Here is a 22406-nt window from a genome sequence, read left to right as displayed (position 1 = left end):
TCACTGGATGTCAAAAGCCCACCCTCAGTGACCCACCTCCTCAAACAAGGCCATATTTTCTTTTTTGGTTTGTTTTGTTCTCATGGTGGTTTTTTGTTTTTTGTTTTTTATTTTTATTTTTGTTTTGAGACAGGGTTTCTCTGTGTAGGTTTGGAATCTGTCCTGGAACTCACTCTGTAGACAGGCTGGCCTTGAACTCACAAAGAGTCGCCTCCCAGGTGCTGGGATTAAAGGCCTGTGTCACCAGGGCCCAGCTCCAGATAAATTCCTTATGCAGATAGCAATCAATACAAAGACTCAAAGCAGATCAAAATACCGAAAATAAGTGACTGTTGGGTGTTCATTCCTAAATGTGACATATATATCATAACTCCTTTATCCTCAAGACTCAGGGAACATCACAGAAGAGAAGATGGAAAGATTTTAAGAGCCAGAGGTCAGGGAAGATTGCTGGGAACTAACATCTTCTGGACAGAACAGGGCCAAAGAACTCATGGGTCCACAGGAGCTGTAGTCAGTGATCCAAGACGGCACAAGATCAACCCAGTCAACCGCAAGAGAAGGAAGGGACTCATGAGGCCCTACCTTTACCTGAAGAGCTATTGTCAGTCGGTGGATGCTGAGACAGGGAGAGTCAGCATTCTTCAACAGTATGGCCTGTGGCAGGTTGCCCGTGTTTCAGTGGGTAGTGTCCTACAGTCATGTACAGACAGGCAGCACTAATTCGATATAATTTAAATGCACTATACTCATATGTGAAATTACAAAAGAATATTTTTTTAATTTAAATAGTACAATCAAAAAACTGAAAAATAGCAGCATAATAATAAAATATTAGTGTTCTAAACATACAGAGTGGTTACAGATCAATAAAAATAGAAAAATATCCCAACATTTAAAAAATGCTATTATATACTACATAGAATAAGAAAATATAAATCCCGTTAAACATAGGTAACAATCAACCTTTTCAAAATGAACAAAAAAATTGCACTGTTCTGTTTTCCTCAAACCACTAGAAGTGTTTTAAATTCACCATTTTCTACCATACAGATGGTATTCCTTACAAGTTGTTAATTTATTTTGCACACTTACTAATCAAAAACTCATTTTACTGCAAAACAAGGGACTCTATAAACATCAAAGTATCATTATTGCATCAAAAAAATCCATACAAGTAGAACCCAGCCTAAGGAATCTCACATGACATTGCTGTTGACTATTTGGTCTCACTGGAAATTGTATATATGTTTGAGAAGTTCAGAGGGTTTTCACTCAACTCCCTCAAACGTCTGTGTTCAGGGTGCTTAGCTGGAAAGCATTCTTCAGAGACAGCAATAAGAGCCGACCTGCTCCTTCCCAACAGGGCTAACATGGAATTCTCATTTGCGAAACACTGAACACCAGGGTTCACTGTCTCAGGACACAAAGAGAGAGCATCATGGTGGGGGAGAGGGACGCACAACCTGACTGGGGAGTCAGATGTCAGAGACTACAGCAAGTAATGGAATACATAAATCCAAGGCAGGACACAGGACTTGTGAATGTTTTGGGTTGTTTGGTCTCTTTACATGTGTGTGTGTGTGTGTGTGTGTGTACATGTACACAACAGCACACACACGTGGAGGTCAGAGGTCAACTTGCAGGAGCTGGTTCTCCTTTCTACCACATGAGTTCCAAGGCTCATATTCGGGCCATCAGGCAGCAAGTACCTTTGCCCAGTGAGCCATCTCCCCCAGTTTCTAAATAAGACTATCAGAGCCATGATTCTTGAAAAGGAAAATTTAAGAATAAAAGGCAACAGATGGATGTAGAGTCGCATAAGACATCATAATTTTGTGTTTGGAAAAAAGTATAAATTTTTCCATAAAGCAAACAACCAAGATGGAAATTCTAGAAAGCCTTGGTTGATAACTGCTTACAGAAAAAAAAATCAACAATATTAATTTTCATGCCTCTTGAGAGGCAGAAGTGAATTTATTTGTATTTTAATGGAAAAATAAAAATCACATGTGTTCATGGTATACAGCGTGATGCTTGGAGGAAGTCAGTTTTCATCTGAATTTGGGAAGAAACAGATTTCAATTGCTCGAGCTCATCATATGCTCTGAAGCAACAGCTGTGATAGGCCAGATGTGTGCATCGGAAAGTGATGGTGTGTGGAAGGCAGGCTGGGGATGGGAGGAGACGTTCCTAAGGACAAGGGGCCAGTAGTTAGGACACATGTGTTGAGACCAAGACTGACTGGTTCACCCTCATCTTTGGCCCCTAAATTAGCTCTTGGTACCCAGGAAAACCGATCAGTATTTACTGACTTAATGGATTAGTGAACGCTGCTGTAATTTACACGTGGGCTCCTGTGTTTTAAGCTCATTCTCCCGTGTGACAATGTGGAGGGGTGGTAGAACATTTGAGAAGAAGGGGGATGCAATGAACTTATGGGAAGTTTCCATCATCTGAAGGAATAAATGTACCTTTGATGGGATTGCAGTTAGTTCTTACAAAAAGAGGAAGCCTGCGCTGGCCATGGTGGCACACAGCTGTGATCCCAGCCCTCTGAGGCTTAGGAAAAAGGACCGAGAGCTTGAGGCCCAACCGGGATAGACAGCAAGGCCTCCCCCCTGATCACTCCCATGGGGGTGTGTGCAAAGGGCCTGGTTCTTCCACTTTTCTGGCTTCCCAATTCACCATGGGACCTCTTCTCCATGTGTCCTGCCACTGTTATGCCCTCTTCCAATGAGGGCTTCACTAGAGGCCAAACAGACTGAGTCATCTGAGTCAAGATTCCAACCTCCAAATCAAAGAGATAAATAAATCTCTTTTCTTAATAAATTTACCACTTCCAGTATTTTGTTATAGCAGCAGAAAGTGGATTAATACAGATGTCAAAGTCAAGGGCTGGGTATGATGCTACACACCTTTAATCCCAGCCCTCAGGAAACAGAAGCAGGTAGATCTCTGAGTTGGATGCTATTCTGGTCTACATCGTGAGTTCCAGGACAGCCAGAACGGCATCAAGAGACCTTGTCTCAAAAATCAAATCAACAACAACAACCATGTTCCTTTCATTCTGATGGGTGTTAAAATTAATCTCACAATATTAAATAAAATAGAACATAAACAGACCTATTAGCTAGCTACCCCACCAGCCTGTCTTGCAGCTACAGTCTAGCCAGGGAGATGCAAGGGTACATGGTATTTGCACTTTTAAAGTACTTACATAAAGGCTTTATGAAATGCATTTTTTTTTTCTTTTCTCCTGCCATTCTAGTGTCTGGAATAACCAGATGATGGGCTGGAGGTTCAGCAGCCACATGGAGCTTGGACTACACACGCTAGGACACCAAACAGGAAGATTCAAGCCTAGGCTTCCCATGGCCACTGTTAAAATACCTACCTGTCCTAGATTACCTGCCTTCACACTTGCTGTCCCACCAAGGATAAACAAACTTCTGTGTCTACAGCCACTTTTCGTTGGAAGTATGCTGCTGCCACCGGAGAAAGTTAATCCTGAAGATATGGATTCGCTCCTAGCCCTAGAGACGATGGAGACCTAGTGAGAGTGGGGCAGCCCAGAAGTGTCCAGTTCCCCATAGCAGTAGGAGCCCTCTGTCTGTTAACCCGTACCTGGCTCCCTGGACACTGCCCCTTTTGCGCCTTGAATCAGAGCCCTGTAAGTTTTAGGACAGTGCTTTCGATAGAGATTTTCTGCCAGGGTGTTGCTTCCTCGAACCACAGTCCTGCCCTCTTGATTCATGTAGTTCCACAAATGCAGGGCATAGGAGTTGTTGAAGCTCGGCTCTGTATCCCACACTTGGTAGTAGAGCCTCCACTCGGGATAAGGGATAGGGTAAAATCTCTGGGGATGGAGGAAGGAGATATTCAGACACTTCAGGTCACCCAGCTCTTGGAAGTCTTGGAGTTTGCACCACATCTTTAACATCCTTGTCATCAATTTGGGACCTTGGTTGCCCCAAATGTGTGAGTTATAGTGCTCAACAAAGTTCTCCATGCAGGCCCACAGAAAGGGGTGGTGGGGGAGGAACCCAAACACCCCATTACTGGAGTGCTGGGAACCCTGGGCTGCCAAGAAGTTCTCCTCGGGGATGGGCCTGATAGAGATGACATCGGTGTCCATGTAGATGCCCCCGTATTTCCAGATGATAGCCAGGCGGGATGCATCCGAGCTGACATGGAGCCAGTGTTTCTCCTTACTGCTGTTGACCTATGGGAACAGGTACAAATGAGCCCGCAAGCAGTTAAGGGAGGCTAGGAAGGACCATAACAAGGTAGAGTCCCCAAAATTTATTTGACTGCAAGCCAAACTTTACAAATTTCTCAACCTACCTTCACCCTCCAATTTCCCCTGAAGTAAAGAGTTTGCAGCAATTGGTATCAATGTAAAAAAATTTTAGCAGCTATTGAACATTAAAAAAAATGGGTTTTCTTTCATCAAAGCAATGGAAAGATAGAGGCAAAATTCAGCAGGAATTTCACAGTGAACAGTGTGAGTCTGTCTTCCATGTGGGTGACAATAACCATAAAGGTGAAGCTGAGAAGGGTGGATTTTTTTTAAGTCCTCAAAATGTTGAAGACTGATATTTTTAAAAATAAATAAAAAATAAAAACAAGCTAGGAAACTCGGAAAGAAAATCAATACACTAGTTGAGGAATTGGGGGAAAGAAAAAGAATTTGCCCCTGCCTGAACACATGCCTTTGTTTGCTTGAAAGTTCCTTCAGTGAAGTTTGCTGAGGACCTATTTACTACACAGTGCTTGGTGCATAGTGTCCTTGAACAAACAGGAACAATCCCCCTGGGAGGAGATCGATAATAAACAAATATATACTGTATTGGGTGTTGATAAGGATTATGAAAGGAATAAAAAGACCAGTGGGGGGACTATAAAGGGATGAGAGAGCACAGAATGTTACATTAGGTTCCAGCCGAAACTTGAATGTTGTAGATGGGTGCGCCTGCACTGTGAAAACATCTGGGAGAAAGGTCTAAGCTGGAGCCGTCAGCAACTGCAAGGGCCCCAAGGCAGAAGAAGCATGTTGACCATGAGGCAGAAGCGGAGTGGAGGGGGAGGGAGAGGGACAGGCAATGAAAAGAGAGTTGAGTACGGAAAAGGGAAAGATCATGTAGGTGATATCTTCATGGGACCAAGCTTTGAAATTATTTGGCAGGTTGAACAGAAAGGGGTTTTCCAAGGGTCACTTTAACTGAGATGCAGACAAGAGTCTGGGCCAATGAGGGGAATGAATGGGGACAGAAGCAAAGAAGCAGGCGAGGCACTCCTTGAGGTAATCCAGCCTTGGACAAGGGTGATAATCTGGTGGGAAGGAGAGAAGTGATCAGGGATCATATTCCAGATAAAAACAGGTCAGCCTTCGCTGTTGGGTAGAATGGTGGGTAAGTCCATAGGAAAGAATCACTGTAAATGCTAAAATACAAGCCAAACAGAAGAGGAACCCAGAGGAATAAGAATAAATCAGTATAAATCATAGTGTTCCCCTTTGGCATGGAAAGATTTTGAATAAAAAACCAAATAAGTTTTTCAGAATTTAAGTATATCAAGTAAAAGATTAAATGAAGGTCTTTGGTTCTGACTTTTAAAAATGAGTTGAAACTCTACTATGAAGAATAAAAGCAAGCTAGCAAAAGCTTTGTTAAAAAAAAACTCGCATTTTCTGGAAACAATCCATCATCATTTACAGTTGCGGAAACCTCAGAAACAGTTCATAGCTGGCGATCATTCTGAGCACTTTATAATCTGCACAGATCCCCAAGACGAAGGGCATGGTCATTCTACCTTTCAAACGAGGAACTGAAGGATCGAGATGCTCCATCGCTTGTCCTCAGGTACCAGCTGAATTTGAACCTGAGCCACCTGTCATCAGATAGTCATTCATGCAAAAGAAACTACATTTTGATAAAAATCAGCCTAACTTGGGAACTTAGGGGTTGTGACGGAACTAAGAGACAGAGAGCATCAAAGGACTTAGAAAAGCAGAAGAACCTCCTGCCTGGATGTGAGCATTAGTCTGCCATCCGCCGAAGACGGGGTGAGTGGCAGAAAGAGGACTGAGAACGATGTCCAGGCTGATGCTGGACATCTTCGAGGGCTACAACTACCTATGGGGTTCGTAAAGCAAACTCAGCAGCCCTTAGGAAATGATGGCACAATGGACGCTAACAGGTGCCACACACGCACACGCCCCGTTTATCTCCTGTGGAGGCCCAGCTGGGACAGACCATGTCATGACCCAGTTCCCTCAAGGGTATCATGGCATGAATGCTGTAGCTACACACCCTGGCACAGAACCCTACAGACCACACTGGAGCAGACACCTAAGGGCTATGCATCGCAGGGCCCACTTTACTCCTAAAAAAAATCTAGGTCCATCTTAGCACAACCCGAGCTTTGCTTCAAAGGATTTTGGTTCCAAGAAGTCGTTTATCCATTACACTGAAGGAGAGTTCTACATAGGGCTGAAGTTTCCTTAGTTCAGAACCATAATGAGGCTTTAGTATTCCTCCCGAGTGATTCATCTGTGAGAAAAAGACAGAGTTTGCAGCATCCCCCAAAATAACATGCTTTGAGATTTCTTTTTCCAAGGTTTAGAGAACAGTCTAGCCCAGGTATGGGAAAGATTCTGCAATCCTAGGGCACGGACTAAGCTGTCTGTCCCGTCTATCCCTGGCACCCACCTGCCTTCCTGGCCTGTTCTATCCCCTGCTGCTCCTGGGACAGTGACACCTACCTTCCAGGAACCCTGCTGCTGACAACTGCCAAGACTAACATATGGACACTTAATACATTTGAATTGATCCACTTCCTCCTGGCCAGTTCCAATTTGATATTTACGGGCTCTTAGAACAGATGGGACATTGGCATCTAAAAGTCACTGGAGATCAAAGTGATAATGATCCCAGAAACTTCCCTCAATCTCAGCCACTGCCAACCTAATCTATAAGAAGCGTTCCCCTGGGGGTTACAGCTTAGTCTGACAAGTGATAGCAACTAGATTCAAGCCTGCCAACCACACACCAACACACCAGAACCCCGCTAATGAGGCAAGACAGGGCAGGGGAGGGAAAGGGCTTCTTCTCTTTTTATGAATAGGCTATTATTCCTTTTATTAACAGGCTAAATAATTACTGCCCCCAAGATAGCAGGCCCTGATTCCTGGGAACCTATAAATATGGGGAGAGGATGTTTACAGATATGATAAAGTCAAGGATATTGAAACGGGGTGATGATCCTGGATCATGCTGTTGAGTCCTTGAAAAATATCACAGATGTCAGTCAAAGAATGGGGTGGACGGAGACTGTACCCACACAGAGGTAAAAAGGGGTTTAAAGGAGGAGGCAGCGTAGATGGATGGGATACAAGCCAAGGAGCGGCTTGGCCACCAGAAGCTGTTAAGGAATCTGTGTCTGTGGCTCCCAGAGCTGAGAGCCTAAACGTCTGTTGCTGAGGGTCACCAAGTCTGAGCCCTGGCAAACTAACACAGCAATAGATACAAAACCCTCACTTTTGCTACTTGGCTCACAAAGCTTAAATATCTGCTGACATTTGATATAGGGTGGATGAGAATTTAGATATAACTTCATGTGACAAGCAAATGTTATGACACCAACTTTTAAATTATTTGTACTGAAAAATAACTTTCTGCTGGGTGGTGGCGGCGCACGCCTGAAATCCCAACACTCAGGAAGCAGAGGCAGGCAGATTTCTGTGAGTTCGAGGCCAGCCTGGTCTACAAAGTGAGTTCTGGGACAGCCAGAGCTCTTACACAGAGAAACCCTGTCTCATAAAAACAAAAGTTAGAAAATTTTTGTTATAAAATCAATCTTTCTAAAAGTCACTTCTATTTCTATCATATTCAAGCATCTATTGTAACAACTGTTGGGTTTCTTTAGTTTGTGTTTGCTTATTTGTTAGAAGGACTTGATTTGTCTTTGGTTTTCAGAATTTTGTGTTTTTTCAAAGTCTCAAATTTTAGCCCAGACTGGCCTACAAGTTGCTATGAAGCCAAAGATGACTTTACATTCCTGCTTTCCCTACCTCTACCTCCCACACAGTAGGGTTATTGGGGTATGCCCCATGAAGGCTTCCTCCGTTCTCTTTAATGCTAGCAATCGTTGCCTAGCTGAAATCATTATAATTGCATTATAATGGAAAGGACGCTTTCATTCTATGCTGTCTTATACCTCCCATAAGAAGTCAGTTAAAACCAAAGAGGAAAAGCTTAGTGAAGCCCTATCTAACGGAACCCTTGAGTAACTGCACGCTAATTCTCTTAAACACTACCCAACTGCGCATCTCCTGTGGGACCAACAGTACACTGAAATATTATTTCCTTATTTCGACATACTGCTAAGAAGAGGATTATTGGATTCCTAGGAGTTCTGGGGGCTTCTCGGTCATTTCTAGCTACAATCCAATCTCATGGAGCAGCATGCCACTGAGCCTTGCTGAATAATATTGCTTAGTTTCCACCTCTGGTGTTGAAAAGGTTTAACATAGATGGGCTTTAAAGTATAGGGAAAAATAAGTGTTCCGTGTATGTACCTAGAAAAGATAAAAAGAATTTTCATTTAGTTAAAAAAGAGCCTCCAAAATACCGACGAGACTCAAAGAAATAAGACTCAATGCAAAGGAAACCAGCCCAATCACTTAACCGATGTGTCTCCCATTTACCTGAATCGGAAGTCCAACCTATTAGTCTGAGGTCTACATTTGATTATTTCCTGAGCCCCTGTCTTCGGGTTGCCTGTCTACAGTGAGTGTATTGGACCCATATTCTTACTGCCTCTGTTTCTCCCTTCCAACACAGACTCTCTCAATGCACACTTACTTTGGTGTACCATGAAAACAAGGGTGTGTCTTCAAACAGTTTTTTCATGTCCAAAGGGACAAAGAAAACATTGTCTATGGCTGAGAGCAGGGAGAAGGCTGGGTAGCTGGCGTTAGGGGTCAGCTGTGTGGCATTGCTGAGCTTTTTCATAAAGAAGATGATGGGCTGCTCGGGGTAGATTTTGGCAGCAGACTCCACAGCACAGGTGACCAGTGGAGGTGGCTCCACTCTTTCCGACGTCTCTATGAACACGATGCTTCGTCCACTGCGCAAGAGGCCATCCGGCCCCTGTGGAGATGTGAAGAGAGGCAGGCAGGCAAAGAAGCATTGAGACCTCAGGGTGAGTTGGTAGAGCAGGCCACAGGCAAACATCAGGACCAGCGACAGGGAGACATGGAGTTCCTTCAGCATGTCCTCCAGCTCTCCCAGCCTCTCTTTAAGCAACACAGTTCATCAGAATTCACCCTGGTGGTTCTAATAGAGGTAGCATGCAAGAAAATGAAGAAGACTATCACTTATTGATAAGATGAAAGACGTCTCAAGTGAAATATAATCAAGTCAAGCCTAGCAATATTATAAAAAATTCATCTTAGATTTAGATTTATATAGGAAGACAATTTAATATATATACTATCAGTGCACAAAGTGTCTTAACAGGAGAAAGGAAAGCAATCATCATTTTTACCAATCAATATTATTCTGACAAGTCTAACCAAGTCAATGAAACAAAAGAAAAAAATCACTAATATAAATAGTAAAAGAGTCCAAAGTATCACCAGTTTTCCAAACTATGACCACAGATAGAGAAAAATTGAATATAACATGTTCAAAAATTAACAGAATTCAGAAGAAAAATAACCAAAGCTCTAAACTGAACGTTAGAGGGTTACATTGTGAGCATAGTTCGCCAGCACTGGAGCTGTGACTCAAACCTGAATCACTTACCACCAAAGGCCAGGCTCCGGCTGTCACCACAGTGCCTCCCACCCTGCAGAAGGCTGCTTGAACTCAAGCTGACTCCAAGACAGCAGGGATCTTGATTCCTAAAAGGCCCATTTTTTTGCCTTCCATGTAACTCTGTCAGAAAACTCAAATCCAGGAGCCCAGAGCTCACTTACCAGTCAGAGACTCACAGTTCACCAGTCCTTGAGGTCTTAGAAGTGAGGACACGTTTTTCCTGTATACATTCTGATAACTCACTGCCCAATCTTCCAATTCAACCACACAGAGGGAAGTGAATCATTGGCAGAAGATTAAGACTAAACCCAAGAACTCCCCTAGGAAGCTCCTCCCTTCACTAGGCTCCTCCCCCTCCCCTGAAAGTAGGTGTGTGGGGATAACAGGAGCTCACGAGACTTTTCAGATGACCCCCACACTGGGCAAGCCTGCTTCAAGAGGATCCTCTCAGGTGGAGGAAGCTAGATGACAGCTGATGCTGGTGCCATCATGCACCTGCTCAGGTTAGCTTGAACCAAACTCATGGGCAGAGTCTTGGGAGAGGTTCTTTACCAGACCGTGTGTAAACTACCCAGATTTCTCCTTTGAGATCATGATTAAATGGTAATAGTTTGATGAAAAGAAGAGAAAGTCTGTTTGCACCATCAAAGCAGAGGACAAACTCCAGCATCCCAAAGGCCCGGGGATGTCCAATGAGAACGGATCCCCTGGTGTCTGCTACAACGGCTGCAGGAGGGGTCTTTTTTGCCTTGAGGTACCATTGTGGGCTAGGAGCCTCCTCTCACTCTCACAATGTCAGCTTGATCACCCTCAATTAAGGTGGGTTTCCCCAAAGGGTCTTCACCCTCCATGGTTGAGCTGCAAGGCCCCTAATGTGGGTATTCACCAAGCCTCTTCAAACTGTTCTTTGGACAGGCAGTGGTAGCCCTTAATCCCAGCACTCAGGAGGTAGAGGCAAGTGGATCTCTGAGTTTGAGTCCCGCCTGGTCTACAAACAGATCATGTTCCAGGACAGCCAGTGATACACAGAGAAACCCTGTCTCAGAAAAACCAAAAGAAAGGTAGGAAAGAAAGAAGGCGGGGGGGGGGGAAGGAGAGAGAGAGAGAAAGAGAGAGAGAGAGAGAGAGAGAGAGAGAGAGAGAGAGAGAGAGAGAAAAGAAAATGTTCTCTGCTCAGAGAATCACCTGTCCTCAGTCCAGAGCTTCCTCTTAAGCAAAAATAGGTTCCCCTAGATGCTGTAGTATAATCATGCTACTGGACAAACTGTGGATCCAGTCCTACATTAAGAGAGTTGGAGCTGTCCCATTTCTTGATATCGCTGGGTGGTGTGGGAAGTCCTTCTATCTATGTGTTGCTTTTATTGGTTAATGAATAAATCTGTTTCGGCCAGTGGCTTAGCAGAATAAAGCTAGGCAAGAAAACTAAACTGAATGCTGGGAGAAAAAAGGTAGAGTCAGAAACCTGGCAGTGGTGGCACACGCCTTTAATCCCAGCACTTGAGAGGCAGAGGCAGACAGATCTCTGTGAGTTTGAGACCAGCCTGGTCTACAAGAGCTAGTTCCAGGACAGGCTCCAAAGCTACAGTAAGAGCCTCGAGGTACAATATAAAATAATAAAAACGTGTTAATTTAAGATGTAAGAGTTAGCCAATAAGAAGCTAGAACTAATAAGTCAAGCAGTGATTCAATTACTATAGTTTCTGTGTGATTATTTTGGGGCTGGGCAGATGGGAATGAACGAATAGCCTCCCACCAACAACATCTGGGTTTCTTTTTCTGAGCATCCCCAGAACTAGCTCTTTGTTCTCCATGTGGTCCTCCTTTAGGAACTGGATTTCTTCTGTGGACCTGGTTAACTCTGGGCTCAAGGCAATCTGGCATCTTTTGAGAGTTCTAGAAGTTGAATAGATGTGGCTGTTCTTTCATACCAACGGGAGGAAAGATTAGTGGTCCTGCTGCCTGCTTGAGCCTAACTAGAGAGATGGCTTTGTGGAAGTGTTAGATTCCTTGTTCCTAACTGCTTGGGACTAACTTCCTTGGGACTAACTGCTTGTACATTGGCGTAAACAAATGAGCTAGTGGTCAAGGCAGAAAACGCCGACGTAGTTCGTGGTCTTTTCAGTGGGGCATGAGTGTGAGTTTGAGTGAGGCAATGAACTTTCAAGTGTCACAAGTAGGTCTTGCTGATTGAGCACCAGGTGGAGTGCTGCCTGCATCTGTCACAGTCCAAGAGCACCAGGCCAAGAACTAGGACCCCAAGAAGTGCAGAAAATAGCCTGCTTCAGGCTCACCGTGGCTTCCCATCAGGGAGAAGAGGAAAGACAAGGTCCATGAAGATGGAGTTGGGCAGAGTGGTGCCCACCCACGATTCCAGCACTGGAGGGGCTGAGGCAGGAGTATCGGGATCGGGAGTTCAGAGTCATCCACAGGCACATAGCAAGTTTGAGGCCAGTCTGAGATATATGCAATCCTGCCATCAAAATGAAGCAAAAGTTAATGTAGATGGTATTTGGATTCCTTGATAAAAACATAAAGCTGCTCACTTACCTGGGTAATTATTTTTAAATTTATGAATAAAATTTATAGCCCAGTGAACCTTTAAGGAGATAATCCTCACCCTATGTGAGTTGGTAGGTGTCCAAAAAGCAAATCACAGGTCTCCAGGAATGTTTAGGGTCACAGCTTGATGTCCTTCCCTGGTCTTCCTCAATCATCTGAATCACTCCACATGGAACTTCCAAGGATATGTAGACATCCTTTCTGGAGGGACCAATATGACTTCTTCCTTCTGCTACACCTCACTGGTTTCTGTCTAGTCAGGAGACTTCATGGACCCCCAGCATCCACAAAGATGAATTTCAGGAAACTATAATTTACATTGAACCTGGATGTCTCCCTACTTATCATTCCCACCACAAATAAAAAAATTGTTGCTCTTGACACTAGCCCCAAACTTCACAAGCAATCCCTAGAAACATCTAATTGGACTTCATTTTATCTGGTAGCCAGTAAATCCTATGGAGTGTGTGTGTGTGTGTGTGTGTGTGTGTGTGTGTCTTTCCAGGGACAGTTGTTCACTCAGCAATGGCGTAATGACTGGGCTCCTGTATATTCATCTGATGGAGATGAACAGAGAGCTGCTGACCTCTGCACAGCAGGTCTGTTGGAATATCCTGCTGAGAGTCACATATGGATCTGGGTAGCATCTGCTTTCTTAGGAACATCTATTTTCTTAGGAACATCTATTTTATGCAAAAGAATCCTTTCTCCACTAGAGTACAAGCCAAATCCAACAGACTATGAAGCCCAGGTAACAGTCTTGGTTGATGAAGTGTTGAGAGAGATAAATTCACCAACATACCAATTAAATAAACAAGATGGGAAATAAATTCTGAATATAGTGCTATTTCTATTTCTATTTATGAGGCTGTTTCTTGGATGTTGGGGCTTTTGGGGGGGCAAATCAGAAGGGAGCTTTTTCAATCCTTTGTACTTAGGCATACCCTTTGATAATGTCAGTTAGAAATAGTTCAGGATTTGGAGCAAAGCACTCTCTTGCATAAAGGACCCTCTGTATCAGGCCAGGAAAGTTAGAAGGATCTTTAACAGTAAATGTTTATTGACTTGAATTGAACCTAAAAAGTACACTTAGCCTTTCTGTAGCTTCTTTGAACTTGGGTTTATTGTGAAAAGGAAATACTTAAACCAGTAGCACTCGGCCTATTTGCTTTGGCCTTTACTGCCACAGTTCCGGTTTTTAATATATTTGTCAAACAAGTAGGACTGATAAACTTGTTAAAACATTCAGCTACAAGCAGCCCAAGACAAATTATCCAAGGTGATAGCTTGTCCACGTGGCCAATTCCTTTCCTCAAGCAAATAACGCCCCAAAAGGGCTCTGATTGGCTAGATGTGACTAGATGGAGAGATAGCTAGCCACGGGCCTCATCTCACTGCAGAGGGTCAAGCAACCAGGATAGTTCTTGGGAACCCATGAACAAATAATAAAAGAAGTAGCGCACACTTAAAAGTTATGATATCATTAAACCCTGAAAATATCATTTTAAACTAGAAGCCAGTGATTTAATGACATCACACTATGTAATTGCAAGCTATCTTAGACTCCCAGTAAAGTGGTCCTAATCTTTCTTTCTTTTTTGTTTGGTCATACCTAAATCAAACATGCCCCTATGTACAAAGCCTTGCACAGCTATTAAGCATGTTTCTTGGTTTGTTTTACTGTGATAATAGACGTGATTCCCCCCTGCCTTTAACATTTATCTGCAGATAAAAGCAACTTCTGGGAAGTGAGGTAAAATAAATGTTCTCGGTGAGCCACTCACATCCACTTTCTAAGGCTGTGTGGCCGAGCCCTCCGATCCAGAGTTGAATTCCATCTTCCACAAGAGAAATGGCGACATCGTAGACCTACCCACACCACCCACGTGGCACAGAACTGTCTGAGGGACTGAGCATATCTCAATACAACTGACAGAAGCTTACAGGCGACTCTTCTGTCACACCTTCACCCCAAATTTACCTAATCTCATGTGATGTATTTGGAGGTCAAACTTTCAGAGTAAATCAAAGATTCAGATTAAATCTCCCTCTTTTTAGCAAAAGGAACGAAATAACTTTCTTTGGAGTGGAATAATTACGCAGATTAAAGGAGAGCTGTATTGTGAATGCTGACAGCAGGCATGAGTTCCAGGGTATGGGCCAGATTAAGACCTTTGTAAGGAGACCAATCTCTATCACTCTTCCTCTCTTTCTGTCCTTCTCCCTCTCCTTCTCTCCCCTCTCTCCCTCCCTCCCTCCCTCCTCCCTCCCTCCCTCCCTCCCTCCCTCCCTCCCTCTCTCTCTCCCTCCCTCCCTCCCTCCCTCCCCTCCTAAGACATTGCTTTTCTGTCTGAGCTTTTGGTGAGTTTGCCTGAGAGCCAAGGCAAAGCTGGCAGCTTACTGGAGTGTGACTTAGCTGCTAAGGCTGCCTGTCTCACAAGCTCTGCGGAGATCCAGGACTGACACTTCAGCAAGTGTCACATAACACGGTGCTTGCAGCCTTGAACGAGAATCCCAGACATATTGTTCTGTTTCCTTTCTCCCACCAGCATCATTCTTTCTTCCTTCAGGGTGCATGTGTCATATGTGACATGTGTGTGCATGGAGGACATCCAGTGTCTTGCTCTATCACTCTCTGCCCTAGTCCCTTGCTCTGAGACAGGCTGGCAGGCAGCCAGCCAGCATCAGTGATCTTCCTGTCTCCATCCCATGGCACTTGGGTTACAGGCGTGCACCTGCTGCCATGCCTAGTTACTTACATGGGTACTGGTAATTTGAACTTGGGTTCTCAGGTTTGTGCACCAAGCTCTCCTCTCTACTGAGCCATCTTCCCAGCATCCCCCTGTCATTTTCTCCCTTTGCCTCCCCACCCCAACAACTTATCCTCCTATAGCCTACATTGGCATGCAACTTACTGTGTAGTTCAAACTGGCCTTGAGCTTGCAGCCAGCCTCCTGCCTCAGCTTCCCAAGTTCTGGTTTTATACGTGTAATCCACCATGGCTCTGTTTTTCAAACATAATTTTTTTTTAATTTCCCGATGACCACTTCCCTGGATCGTCTCCTACCTAGTCCAGACCTTTCTCGTCTGATAAAGTGAAGAACTCAGTCATTACCGCGTTTCTGGGGTGGGGAGTCTGCTGTGTTGCCCAGGCAAGTTTGTGGGTTTGCTCTGTCTGGCACGGGTTGTTGAGAACTTGGCTGGGCTTTGCCCTGGGTGGGCCCTTCTCCGCCTGAGGAGTCTTCCCCCTGTTGAAGAAACCTCAGTTCCTTCAGCGCCCTCTTTTGAGTCCTTTTCCAAAGAGTGCTGTGCTTTCTTCCTCCCTACTGGTTTTGTGACTGGAAAAATTTCCTTGCAACCTTTTGGAATTCGTACTGTGTTCCAGGGGGTGCTTAGGAATGAAAACGGTCTTTTTTTTTTTTTTCGTAAATGATCTCATAGATCTTCAAAAGAATCACATAAAAACTGCTCCCAGGGCTTGGCCAGGTTGCCCATGTTCCCTTTACCTCTGGTCTGGGATTGTGGAACTGAGATGGTGTCTTGCCAACAGCCCTTGGCTGTCCTTGGGGACAAGGATAGAAAGAGAAGAAGGGGAGGTGGGCGGGGGACTGGAATGCTTTGAGAAAGCAGAGCTGTGTTTTTATCCTTGAGGTATTTGAAACTGGGTAGGCATACTGTGTCCTGAAGAAAAAAAAAAAAAGAGTGTGCTGTCTGCAGCAAGAGTTGGCTGTTGACCATGGCTTGGAGCATTGCTTGGGTGCATAGTGTCAGGCCGAGCCCATTGCTCTCAGCAGTCTGTTTGGGTTGGGATTTCTGTGCTCCACACAACTGGTAGAGGAAATGCCAGATACAGTGTTGTTCACTGAGTTCAGAAGGCTGCCCCTGAGCTCAGAAGTTCTATGATTTTTTTTGGGGGGGGGGAAGGTAAACATTACTGTTTCCTTGACTAGCACATCAATATAGGATATTAACCAAAGAGTCCTCTTTCAATTCACTGGGTTAATACCTAAGGTGTTTGGTGTGGTGCCTGCTGGATGCAGTGGTAGGTGGCTGTAAACCCAATACCAGGAAGTAGGAGATAGGAAGACCCCTGAAGCTTGCTGGCCAGGCATTCTAGAACTAGAGGATGTCAAGTTTAATGAGAGACTCTCTCTTGAAAATCAAGTGGACAGCATTGAGGACAACATCTTCACACAGGTACCAGGATTATAGGTTTATATTAGCATGACCGTGCCCGGTTCTAGTTCCCTCCGTTTCCCTGACTGTGTGAGCGTGGTACAGGGTTTACTCTCCCATGAGCCCCTTGTGCTTTTTCTCCTATCACCATCCTTCAACTACTAGGTGTTTCTCTCTCTCTCTCTCTCTCTCTCTCTCTCTCTCTCTCTCTCTCTCTCAGACTCTTGAAAGTCCTAATGACCCCATTTTAACCATTACAGTCCACCATACATAGTATCTGGCTATGCCATTGTCAAACTAATCCAACTATCAGACTAAGGGGGTAAAGGCAATGAAAATGTAATGGAACAGCCTTTGGCATCATATGAACGTGGCGCTTTGAAGACAGGTGTCAATGCCTGAGTCTCTTGTTCGGTTCAGTTTGATTACAGTTCTTTCTCTGCTGTCACACTGAGACATCAGTTCTTTGCTGAGTAGAGAGGTGGCGTCTCTTCCAAGAATTCTCTTGTACTTGAAAAAGGAGCCTTGCTCAAGGGACCACAGAACTGAGATATGGAAGGGACCCTGGTCTTCCTAGATGCTGGAATCTTTTGTCTCTTCCTGATGATTCCCCCCCACCCAATATTTGAAGAGTTTATACATCCGTAAAGGCTGGAAGGAAAGTGTGGTAAAATGAGACCCTTTTACCTGAAGGGGAACTCACAAAGGAGACAGGAATGGCACAGTGAATCTGACCCTGTTTACAGCTCACACCTGAGGACCCACAAGGCCTTCCTTCCTTATTAGGGTTGCCGATACCAAGCTGTTTCTCAACCAAACTACAACTTCTTAATAGGTTCAACTGGCCTTGAAAACTGAGACAGAAGGGCTGATAGGACTTCAAAGCCAGCCTAGGCTACAGGGCGAAGCCCTGCTTCAGTAAAAGAAAAAGGAAGCTATATGCAACACATAGTAATTGCTTTGTTAGTGTTTGGGACTATGCCTGCCCTCAGGAATGTGTGGCCTGCTCTGGGCCACACTGCAGTGGCAGTCTCTCTCTCTCTCTCTCTCTCTCTCTCTCTCTCTCTCTCTCTCTCTCTCTCTCTCTCTNATGGGAAGTAGACAAGATTGCCGGGCAAAAAATGGGATCTTGGGGGTGGGGTGGGAGGTAGGTAAGGGGAGATGGGGAGAGAAAAGTGAGAAGGGGAGGTTGGGGGAAACTTGGGAAACGGGATGTTTGGGATAAAGGAAGGTTGGATAGGGGAGCAGGGAAGCACACATCTTAATTAAGGGAGCCATCTTAGGGTTGGCAAGAGATTTGGTGCTCCCAGGTGCCCAGAGACTATACTTTCTTATAGACTCTGCATGCCTCATGTAATTTTTAAGCATTTCAACGATGTTGTATCAATATGCCATCTGGATAAATACAACTTTGGTCGCACCTTTATCATAATTCTTATTTTGATGTAATAAATATGTCTTTTTTTTTTTGAGGATTTGTGCTTTGGGCATCTTTCTGAAAACGAATATCATTCCTAAGTCAAAAGGACATTTTCCCTTGTCTTTCTTTCTTTCTGTCTGTCTTTCTTTCTTTTTAATTATTTCTTAGTTCACATTATGTTTATTCCTTCCTCTGCCAACTTCATGGTCATTCCTTTGACCCAAGGAATAATTGTCCCAGGAAATATGGATGTAGACACAGGAATGCAAACAACAGAATCATTAACTGCTTGAGTAAATACACACATATTTTTGTTTTTGTTTTGTTTTATTTTAGCTTAAAATAGGTTTATTTTTATATTTATTTATTTATGTTTTTTTAAGACAGGGTTCCTCTGTGTAAGCCTGGCTCTACTGGAACTCCCTCTGTAGACCAGACTGGCCTCAAATTCAAAGATCTGCTTGCCTCTGCCTTCTAGGTCCTGGGAGTTTATTTTTAAATAAAGTTTACATCTTTATTTTATAGATGAAATCCCCACCCCTTAAAAAGAAAACTGATTCTATACATATGTTTGTTGTTGTTTTGAGACACAGATTTTTTTAATAAAGACCTTGCTGTCCTGGAACTCGCTGTGTGGACCAGGCTGGCCTAGAACCCATAGAAATCCACCTGCCTCTGCATCCTGAGTGCAGGGATTAAAGGTGCGCACCCCCACACCTATCATATACATTAGTTCTTAACCTTCACTCTAAGAAGAGTATACACACACACACACACACACACACACAATTGCTTGTCTCATCACCTTGCAGCACTTTCAAACCTAGGTATAATACATTTTTAAAAGTACACATTTGGGGACTAGAGAGATGGCTCAGCAATTAAGAGCACTGCCTTCTCTTTCAGAGGTCCTGAGTTCAATTCCCAGCAACCACATGGTGACTCACAGCCATCTGTAATGAGACCTGGTGCCTTCCTTGCCAGCAGTACATTGTATGCTTAATAAATAAATAAATCTTTTTAAAAAAAGAAAGAAAGAAAGAAATAATGTCAGTCAGCAGCAACTGGCCATCTTTGTACTTAGATTGATCTTGAGCCATCATGTCTAAGAGAAACGAAGGCTGTTGAAGGGAAACAGTTCATTCCTGTCCATTATAGAAAAAGTATAAGGCAGGTGACGAATCTAAAATACAATTTCACATATAACAGCAAAAGAGCTAGTAACAGCCTATCTAATGACCCAGGAATCACCTAAGCTAAACAAGGCACTATACTTTAAAGATATGATAAGCACACTTGGTTGAGTTTCTTATTGAAACTCTGAAAATATCTTAAAATCATAGGCAAGGATTTTTTTGGGTTTTTTTGTTGTTGTTGTTGTTGTTCTGTTTTGTTTTGTTTTGAGAACGGTCTCACTACGTAGTCTTGGCTGACTTGGAACTCATTATGAAGACCTGACGCTGACCTCAAACCCACAGAGATCTTCCTGCCTCTACCTCCTGAGTGCTGGTATTAAAGGTATGCACTACCACACCCAGCCTAATGATTTTTTTTAATTAATTGGTTATTTTGCGTTATACAGGGAAAAAATAACTACCTTAAAAATTAGTAAAAAGCAAATATAAATCTCCAGTATGAAATTACATCACAAAATTATATATAAATTTATATATTAAAAATAGTAAAAAGCAAATATTAATCTCCAACATAAAATTATATCATTGATTTCTGAATAGAGAACTAATATTAATATAAATATCCAGCAAATTCCAAATAACAAATGAAAAACAAATGGTTGAATTAGACTATTACTACTTTGCATCTCCCAACAAACCAATGAATCTAAACACTGGGGTATCAACAGCTGCTATCACACACACACACACACACACACACACACACACACACACACACACACAAAACAGAAACCAGATGCTTTGTGCCTCCTGGTGGAGAAACATGGTACCACTATTGGTCTTTTGCTTTTTGTTTTTTGTTCTTCCTTTGAGACTTGGTTTTTCTATGTAACAGTCTTAACTGTCCTGGAACTCACTTTGTAAACCAGGCTGACCTCAAACTCACCAAGATCTACCTTATCTGCCTCCTAAGTGCTGGATAAAGACATGTGCTACTACCTGGTAACTATTGTTCTGTGCAAAGGGAATCTACCTTCATCTAAGGAAGCCCTGGATCCCAAGCGAAGTTTACAGGAAATATAGAGGATAAGGTCTTAGAATCTTTATCTGAAAAAAAAAGTTTTTTATACAAATAAAAACAAATCAAGAGGGGGATCCTGAAGATTGAAAGATATTTTGAAGACATGGTAATATTTTAATGAACAAGTCTATTGTATCTAGAATGGCACAAGGGTGAGAAGCTATCAAGAAACACGGAAATAGTTGTTGTTCAGGATGGGGTGGAGGGTCCTCTGGGAGGAAGGGAAGGTGTTGGGGTGAGGAGAGGCTGCTGGGATGAAAGGTAACTTCCAGACATTCAGGGTGGCCTGAGTAGTAATTGCAAGGGTGTTCATATTGCAATAGTTCATTAAGTCATATATTCAGTTAAGGGGATTATTTTATTGTGCATTATTATTTTATTATTCAATTTTCTTTTATAAAGCAGCCCAAAGTCCCAGTAATTACAGATTCCTTACAAGTGAGAGATAATGCACACATTAAAAGAAATCTATCAAAATATCATTATTCATCTGTTTTCACTTTTTTTCATTTCCTGCATTATATAAAGAGTGTCTTTTTAAAAAAATAAACAAATACTCTCTTTTTATATTTTTAAAAAATGTTCAATGGTGTTTTGCCTACATGTATGTCTGTATGAAGGTGTCAGAACTGGGGTTACAGACATTTGTGAGCTGCCATGTGAGTGCTGGGAATTGAACTAGGTCCTCTGGAAGAGCAGCCAACTCTTAACTGCTGAGCCATCTCTCTAACCCCAGTGCATATCTTTATATTGTTTTTTAAAATATATTTAATTTTATGAAATATCCCAACATTTTATCAATTAAAAAAGTGAGAGATGATCAAAAAGAAAAAAAAACATTAATTTCTTATTATGTGAAAACTCCCACAAATCAACAAGAAATTAAAGTTTAATGTAGAAGGAAATCAGCTAAAAAGCTATCAATAGACATTCCAAGATGAATGATAACTCCAACTAATTTTGAATATATGAAGGCAATTAATCTTCAGGAGGGCTCATTAAAAGGGCATCAAGGGACTGGGGGATGCCTCTTTTGTGGAGAACACGCGCTGCTTTTTAGTGGATGTTAACAAGAGTTTCTGAGAGGACAAACAAATGGCTAAAAGAAATGCAAATCCTGGTCCAAATTATAATCAGAGCACTTCTGTTACAATAACTATTATAAAAACATTCACAAAGTGCCAGTAGTTGGTATGGGAGAATGGTCTGTATTCTGTCGATTATATTTTAAATAAACACTGATTGGTCAGTAGCCAGGCAGGAAGTATTGGTGGGATAACCAGACAGGAAGTAGAGGCGGGGCAATGAGAACAGGAGAATTCCGGGAAGAAGGAAGCCCATTCCTCTGCAGTCCTGTCCAGACACAGAAGAAGCAAGATGTAACTACACTGCTGAAAAAGGTACTGAGACTGAGCCATGTGGCTAACACAGATAAGAATAACACACTAATGTACATTATAAGAGTTAATAAGAAGCCTGAGTTAATGGGCCAGTTCATGATTAATGTAGAAGTCTGTGTGATTTCTTTGGGACTTATCGACGATGGGAACCGGGCAGGACAGAAACCCCAAAATCACGTCTGTAGGGATAAGTCCCACCCCTTAGGGGGCGTGTTCGCCTCAGGCTAAAGTTTTCCTATAAATTTGGCAAGCGTGCTCCCAGCGCTCGCTTCTGCTTTCCTGGTCTCCGCGGGAACAGTGGTCTGTAAGTCTTTTCCTCCATTAAAGCTGTCTATATTTTGACAATCTGTCTGCATTCGTTTACGCCGTTACATTTTGGCGCACCAATCTACTTCAAGAGGAAGATGGGCATCGAAGAGGATCCTTATGGAGTTTGATAGCCATTTGGGCAAGAAACTGCTATTGCCTGGACTATTGCATAAACTGGACACAGAGAACCCGCAGAGAGAGGACTGCTGAACTTGCCTAAAGGTGAGATGATCTTTCGGGGTTCCTGATTCATGAAAGAGTCTGCAAGACATTCTTCAGGACAAGCAGATAGTGACTGCCTTTGAAATTTCCTGCTTTGTGGAAATGTCTGCTGGAAACTATGGGCCTGTAGGCTGAAGATGGATGCCCCAACGGTACAGAGGAACTTTGGGTGACTGTCCAGGCAGCGAGATGTCTCTGTCATTTCTAGAGCTTTGGATGTTAAGTTAAAGCCTTCTTTTTTTTGTTTAAACAGAAAAAGGGGAAGTGATGTGGGAGTGT

The 22406-nt window shown here is 43.1% G+C and overlaps 1 protein-coding gene across 1 annotated transcript; it reads right to left on the bottom strand.

The window, feature by feature from the left end:
* Positions 1-825: 825 nt before the first annotated feature.
* Positions 826-10107, bottom strand: A4gnt (alpha-1,4-N-acetylglucosaminyltransferase). Its single transcript, XM_050139478.1, has 3 exons — positions 9986-10107; positions 8868-9341; positions 826-4225 (listed from the first exon to the last, which is right to left on the bottom strand). The coding sequence occupies exons 2-3, from the start codon at positions 9276-9278 to the stop codon at positions 3617-3619; spliced, it is 1020 nt and encodes a 339-aa protein (XP_049995435.1). The 5' UTR covers positions 9279-9341; positions 9986-10107; the 3' UTR covers positions 826-3616.
* Positions 10108-22406: the final 12299 nt, after the last annotated feature.

This window comes from Alexandromys fortis, unplaced genomic scaffold (assembly GCF_014885135.2).
Source record: "Alexandromys fortis isolate MF-2015 unplaced genomic scaffold, M_Fortis_MF-2015_v1.1 scaffold_36, whole genome shotgun sequence".
Lineage (NCBI taxonomy): Eukaryota > Metazoa > Chordata > Mammalia > Rodentia > Cricetidae > Alexandromys > Alexandromys fortis.
The sequence above is the reverse complement of the archived record's forward strand: the minus strand, read 5'-3'. Positions and strand labels throughout refer to the sequence as shown.

Coding starts and splice junctions, on each gene's coding strand:
- A4gnt (XM_050139478.1), bottom strand. CDS start 9,278: ATGCTGAAGGAACTCCATGTCTCCCTGTCGCTGGTCCTGATGTTTGCC. Junction 4,226..8,867: donor TGTTTTCATGGTACACCAAA/GTAAGTGTGCAT, acceptor CTGTTCCCATAG/GTCAACAGCAGTAAGGAGAA.